This window comes from Prinia subflava, unplaced genomic scaffold (assembly GCF_021018805.1).
Source record: "Prinia subflava isolate CZ2003 ecotype Zambia unplaced genomic scaffold, Cam_Psub_1.2 scaffold_52_NEW, whole genome shotgun sequence".
NCBI lineage: Eukaryota > Metazoa > Chordata > Aves > Passeriformes > Cisticolidae > Prinia > Prinia subflava.
The window spans coordinates 316,430-323,397 of NW_026961053.1; the positions used below are offsets into that span (position 1 = coordinate 316,430).

At 52.3% G+C, this 6,968-nt stretch overlaps 1 protein-coding gene across 1 annotated transcript; it reads left to right on the forward strand.

Annotated features, from left to right (window-relative positions):
* Window positions 1-1,796: 1,796 nt before the first annotated feature.
* Window positions 1,797-6,167, forward strand: LOC134565492 (keratin, type II cytoskeletal 6B-like). Its single transcript, XM_063425086.1, has 9 exons — window positions 1,797-2,388; window positions 3,297-3,511; window positions 3,668-3,728; window positions 3,887-3,982; window positions 4,151-4,315; window positions 4,415-4,540; window positions 4,658-4,878; window positions 5,158-5,192; window positions 5,300-6,167. The coding sequence occupies exons 1-9, from the start codon at window positions 1,879-1,881 to the stop codon at window positions 5,572-5,574; spliced, it is 1,704 nt and encodes a 567-aa protein (XP_063281156.1). The 5' UTR covers window positions 1,797-1,878; the 3' UTR covers window positions 5,575-6,167.
* The last annotated feature ends 801 nt before the right edge of the window (window positions 6,168-6,968 follow it).

Below are 6,968 nucleotides of genomic sequence, written 5' to 3' on the forward strand. Positions count from 1 at the left end.
GTCAGCACCCAGGCATCTGGCTGACTTTGCAGATCTTCCTCCTCCTCGTGGAACCTCCTCGTGGGATGTTCCAGCAAGGTCCTGGTGCCTCCATACCATGGGCTTGGCAGCTGGGAGGGAGACCAGGAGAAGGGACAACCTGTTTGCTCCACCTAAACCTGAGCCCCTCTGCAGCTCCCCCGGGATGCTGGTCAGGAGTGAGAGTGCTGGACTGCAGGACAGTCTGGAGAGCTCAAATCTCCATCTGGGAGATGACCCTGGAGAAACCAGCCCATCTTGACTGCAGCTGCTTTTGGAAGGGAGGGTGTCCCCTCCATGCTGTGGGGTGCTGTCCATTCCCCAACTGCAGGAACACACAACCACATGGATAACCCTTGGCCAACCATGACTCAAGGGTGGGACAGCCCTTCACCAACAGTTTAGTCCATTGATGGTGGAATAATCCTTGGCTAACTGTGGCATCCTTCAATTGCCAAATGACTGTTGCCAACTCCTGGGTCCCTAAGGGTGGGATAATCTTGGCCAACAGGTGAATCCCCATCAAGGTTAACGTCCTCCCCTCCTTCTCATTCCACACAGTCTGTGGCTCCAAAAGCCCCATCCCAGTCACAATCAATGACATTTATGTTTCTGATTCCTCCAGTGGCTTTTGGAAGTGTTTTTCTGGGCTGGTTTTCCAAAGTGTTTTCTGTGTCTGTGACCACTAGCTGATTCCTAGGGATGCTTTCAAACCACACTAACCTGTCCAAATCTCCTGTGTGACCATGAAAGCTCAACACATGCAATCAGGAACCTTAAAAACAGGATATTTTTTGACTACTGAAGTGCTTTAAAATCTCTATTTCCCTTGACGTTTATTCATTATTTTTAGGAAATACGAATGAAGGAAATGTCGGTGATTTTTACTGATCAAATTAATAAATGTAACTAAGATATTTATTTGATTAGTGAGGCTCAGAAGGTACCTGCAAGATGTCCTTCGTGTGAGTGTCCAAATCCATTGCTGGGGAGCTGGTGGATTAAATTAAACATTATTGTCAGTCACCATTACAACATCTACTGCCTGGAGCGTCCTTTCCGTCCTCTGTGGCTTGACAATCCCTGTGGCCACTGTAAAAGCACAAGTAAGGAGCTGGACATCCTCGTTCTCCTGCTCTGGCACTCAGAATCCCAGGACCTGTTGTCTCAGACTTTGTGGGACACATTTTGGAGGGATAAAATCCCACCTGATGCTCTTAGGAAGGAACTAAGCAGCTTTTTTCCACATAAAACAGAAATGCTGACCTCTGTCAAATGTTAATGATGCGGCATTTTTCCACTTGGAAAGCCATTGGGAATTTTCTGCTTAACAAGGAGATTCAGGGCGTGCTTGGGAGAATTGTGAAAGCCTCATTCTGTCTGGCTTTCACCAAAATCCTTGCCTAGTGTGAAGCGTAAGGAAAAAAAATCTGGAGTCAGACAACCTGTGGAGTCATTAGGAGCAGGCAGGGAAATGGGAGGAGGGAAGAACATGCCAACATCGTTGTAAAACATATTTTTCCAGATGATATAAAGATATGGGAGTCCACTTACTCCACTTACTCACAGAGACCTGCCTCGGTGCTCCTGCTTTTCCTTCTGCACGGCGAAGCGGATTTCTGGGTGGAGTCACCAATTTGGCAAAAATCTGTTAACCGCACCAAGCTGATGAAGACAGTAAATTTGTTTCCTCTTCACGCCCAAGCTGTCCCAGCCCACCTCCAGGAGCAGATAAAAGGGAATGCCTGGAGCTGTGGAGCCAGAGAAGACTCTGAGCACTTCTCTCTGCCCTCAGCACCAGCTCAGCTCTCTCGATCTCCTCATCTTCCCCAGTTTCGGCTCTTTTGAAGAGAACCAGCCATGTCTCGTCAGTCTGTCTGCAGGAGCTTCGGAGTTGGGAGCAAAAGGGGATTCAGCTCCTGCTCTGCTGTTGGTGGCGGCTTTGGAGGCGGTGGCCGGAGCAGGATCAGCTACAGCTCGTTCTCCACATCCAGGGGGTTCGGAGGTGGCAGCGGACGCTGTGGAGGATTCAGCAGCCGGAGCCTCCACAACCTGGGGGGCAGCACAAGGATTTCCATGGGCGGCTCTTACGGCAGTGGCTACGGATGTAGAATTGGTGGCTTTGGTGGAGGATTTCCAGGAGGATTTGGTGGCATTGGAGGAGGTGTCATTGGTGGAGGAATGGGCGGCTTTGGTGGCTCCGTCAGATGCGGCCCCGGCTTCCCTGGAGGCATCCAGCCGGTGCAGGTGGACCCGACCCTGCTGCGGCCAGTCCACGTCGACATTGACCCTCAGATCCAGCAAGTGAAGTGCCAGGAGAAGGAGCAGATCAAGACTCTGAACAACCAGTTTGCCTCCTTCATTGACAAGGTGAGAGGTTGGAACTGGATTTGCTTGGGAATGGGAAAACTGCAGAAATTTCTTATGCTTTGCTGAGGGAAATGTTATCCTTCTCAGCTCAGTGTTGGGCTGTGATTGTTCCCATTGGGTTCCATCTGGTTTCCTCCTGAGGAAGTGTCAAAATTTAGCATCCACAGAGAAACTGAACAACTTTCTCCAGGTTTGGTGGATGGACATTTCTCTCCAGTGCACACAGGCCAAAAGGGATGGGGATATATTCAGTGACCAAAGTGTTTCTTTAAGTCTTTCCTTTTTCTGGGATAATTTTTTCTCAAGGAACTGAAAATCTAGGAAAAATTTTTTTAAAAATTGCAACCATTTCTTCTTTCAGTTTAAGTGCAGATGAGTTCCCTTTAAATTATCTAAACTGGGAGAATATTGGTTATAAATGTGTTCCTTGTTTTTTAAATATATGACATGTATATGGAATAATTTCTGTGTCTGATAAGAGGAATGTGCTTGAATATGGAGACCAATGGGATTTCATTCATAGGAAGGTCAAAAAGGGATGCTTTTGTTTTTCTGATTTTCTGATGCTCCAGAAAATTAATGCCAAAAATCCTGACTGGTGTTGGAAATAATTTGGAAGATTGGAATGGAAGCATTTCAATAGCTACCCACACTCCTCCCCTCCACCCCCCCCAAAAAACACAACAAAAAAAAATGTGAGCAGAAATACAGGAGGAGAAAAGAGGAGGAATTTAAGAATTACAGGGTAAAAAAAAAAAGGAGAGAAAAGGGAGGAATTTTCCCCTTGGAAGCAATGGTCGTATGAAGGTTTTGGGGAATGATTCCCATGGCCCTCCAAAGCTCCCAGGAGGTTTGAGCAGTGGGATTTCTCTCTGGTCAATGTCTCACACACCCGTTGTTGGCTGCAGGTCCGATTCCTGGAGCAGCAGAACAAGGTGCTCTCCACCAAGTGGGAGCTGCTCCAGCAGCAAGGGCCGACGGGGCCCAGGAAGAACCTGGATGTGATCTTTGAGAATTACATCCAGAACCTGCGGAGGAGGCTGGAGTCTCTGCTGGGGCAGCGGAGCCAGCTGGAGTCAGAGCTGCAGAACATGAGGCAGTACGTGGAGGAGTTCAAAACCAAGTGAGTGCGGGCACAGACAGGGAGGGACCAGCCAGGAGAGCAGAGCTGGTGCGGAGACCCCATGGGGGGAGGGACCAGGGGTCTCAGAGCCTCACCAGGGGTCCCAGAGCCTCACCAGGGGTCTCAGAGCCTCACCTTGTCCTGCTCCCTCCACAGGTATGAGGAGGAGATCAACCGGCGCACGGCTGCTGAGAATGAGTTTGTGGTGCTGAAGAAGGTGAGTCCCGAGACACCAGCAAGGATGGGGTGAGGGGGACAGGAGGTGAAGATGTGGGAAGGACTCAGCTCCAGGATGGGCAGATCTAAACAGGAAGAGCCAGCAGTTCTTGGGGGATGAGAGGAAGCCATGGTCCAATTCTGGGATCTTTCCTTTAGGACGTGGACTGTGCCTATATGACCAAAGTCGAGCTGGAAGCCAAGGTGGGAGCTCTGACAGACGAAATCAACTTCCTGAGGTGCATCTACGAGGAGGTAGGAGCTCTGTCTTCTGCCGGGTGAGGTTTTAATGAGGGTGTGGTGGCCAAGAACACTGAGGTTGGACTGAGCATCTTTGTGGGTTTGATCTGGAGAGGCTGTCTGGAGCTGCTGCTCTTGTCTCCCCTCATCAGACGGTGCCTCTGAGTCATGTCTTGGTTGCAGGAGCTGTCTCAGATGCAGACAATCAGCCGGGACCTGTCCGTGGTGGTGTCCATGGACAACAACCGGCACCTGGACCTGGACAGCATCATCGAGGAGGTGCGGCGCCAGTACGAGCAGATCGCCCAGAGCAGCCGGGCCGAGGCCGAGGCCTGGTACCAGAGCCGGGTGAGTTGCCGAGGGGTTGAGGCTCCTGGAGCATGGGAAGCATCTGTATTTTTTGGTCTGTTGTGTCCCTGACGAGTGTCTTTGTCCCTGTGCCCGTAGTATGAAGAGCTCCAGAGCACGGCCGGCCGGCATGGGGACAACCTGCGCAACACCAAGATGGAGATCCAGGAGCTGTCCAGGAATGTCCAGAGGCTGCGGACAGAGATTGAGAACGTGAAGAAGCAGGTGGGGGTTGGCCAGTATCTCATGGGTTCCCCCTATTTCCCCTCCAGCTTGTGCCATGAGGATGCTTCAGTGGAGGGTGGGCAGAGAGAATGAAGAAATTTCTTTTGCTCTCCACAGAACCATCACCTGCAGTCAGCCATCGCTGAGGCTGAGGAGAGGGGGGAGATGGCCACCAAGGATGCCAGGAGGAAGCTGGAGGAGCTGGAATGTGCCCTGAGCAAAGACAAGGAGGAGCTGGCTCGCCTGCTGAAGGAGTACCAGGAGCTGCTGAACATCAAGATTGCGCTGGATGTTGAGATTGCCATGTACAGGAAGCTGCTGGAGGGAGAGGAGAACAGGTGAGACCTCCCACCATGGGCTGGGCCAGCTTTCTGTCCCCTCATGGGTCAGATTCTTCTTTAATCATCCCTCACAATGCATTTAACTTTGAAATCTGATTACTTTCCTTTTTTCCTCCAAATTTTGAAGCCCAAAACAGAAACATGATCTCCACAGGGAATATTTCTCAGGGGGCTTGATTGATATTATATGAAACAGGATAAAAAAGGAACATTTGAGGAAGAGTTTTGCTTCTGACTATGTATAGATTTACAACCGATGTTCCTCTCCCTACACAGGCTCTGCTTAGAGAACCCCTCCAACGTGAATGTCTGTAAGTACCCACACGTTGTTTTCTCTGCAGAATTACCTTTACCCTTGGTTTTGTGAAGATTCCCAGGATGTTGCCTGGTGTTCAATGAGCCTCTCCCTCTTTTCCAGCTGTGGTGGGCAGAACCACCGTGTGTGGAGGCCGATCTGGCAGCTTTGGAGCCAGCAACGGCCTGGCTGCAGGAGGAGTGTGCACGGTTGGCGGTGGGAGCGTCATGGGCGGCAGCTGCGGTATGGGAGGAGGGATCCTCAGTGGCGGCTTCTCCTCCGGCAGCGGGAGGATGTGCAGCACTGCAGGTGGCAACTTCATGGCCGGGGGAGGTTCCTCCTCCGTGCGGAGATGCGTCACCACCACGACGGTCAAATCCTCTGGGGTCAAATACTGAGCCCTCACCTCCCTCCTCCCAGGGAAAGCAGCACCTTCCTCTTCCTCCCACCAGCAGCACAGCCCCTTCCGTCCCCATCGGTATCCAGGAGGAAACAAAGTGTTTTGGGGGGAAATCTCCCCAAAGTGAGATTGAAAACAAGGCGCATCCCTCCAGCCCGGCCTGGCCCTTGCTGAGCCCCACTGGGGTGAAACATCTCTCCCGTGGGTCCCCCAGCACTGCAGAGCTCCCCGGGGCTGCTGCACCAGCTGAGGAGGAGCCTGTGGAAAGCTGCTCTTCCCTGTCACTTTTTAAGGCCCCTCTTTCCCCCGCGCCCCCCATGGGTCCCCCGCATCCTGCTCCAGCTGCGTCAGGAGCCCACATGAACAGAAGGAAGGAGATGATGTCCCATAGTCAGATTTAGGAGTGAGAAACAGGTCTCTGGAGCTGTCCACCTTCCCCAGGTGGAGTAAATTGACAGCTTCAATGTTTTATGGGTCCTTTCCCTCCTCTCCTTCCCACCTGGAGCATGTGGCCCTGTTGCCCCCCTCTGTCGTGTGAATCAGCTGCTTCCTGCCAGTGCCATGGCCCCAGGGTCCTTCAGTGTACCAATAAACTGCAGAGAGATGAAGATATTTTTGTGTTGTCTCATCACTCGATGCTCCTCAGGGGAGGGGAAACACGGGTTTGGGATCAGGGCGATGGCAGGACAAACACAGAGTGAACAGGGAAAGAATTGAGAGCAGCCCTGGGAGAAGAACTTGGGCATGCTGGTGGGTGAGCACTGAACCTGCCCCAGCCCAGAGACCCCCGAGCCTGGGCTGAGCCCCCAGCATGGGCAGAGGGGAGGGGGGTTCTGCCCCTTTGCCCTGCTCAGGTGAGACCCCACCTGCAGAGCTGCTCTAGCCCTGGGGTCCCGCACAGGGAGGACGTGGAGCTGCTGGAGAGAGCCCAGAGGAGGCCACGGAGCTGCTCCAAGGGCTGGAGCTCCTCTGGGGCCAGGCTGGGAGAGATGGGGGTGCACACCTGGAGAGAAGGAAAAGGAGACCTTTGAGCTCCTTCCAAGGGGCTCCAGGAGAGCTGGAGAAGGACTGGGAAAGGGAGAGATGGGACAAGAGGTGATGGCTTCAAATTGGAAAAGAGGAGAGTTAGATGGGATGTTGGGAAAGAATTCCTCCCTGTGAGAGTGGTGAGGCACTGAAATGGATTTTCCTCAGATTGCCCCATCCCTGGAAGTGTCCAAGGCCAGGCTGGATGGGGCTTGGAGCAACCTGGGATAGTGGAAGGTGTTCCTGCCCATAGCAGAGGGTGAAACAGGATGAGCTTTAAGATCCTGTCCAACCCAAATCCTTCCTGTTTTGAGCTGATTTAGACAATCTTGTGGGAATGCCAAGGTGTTTCCTTGGGCATCACCC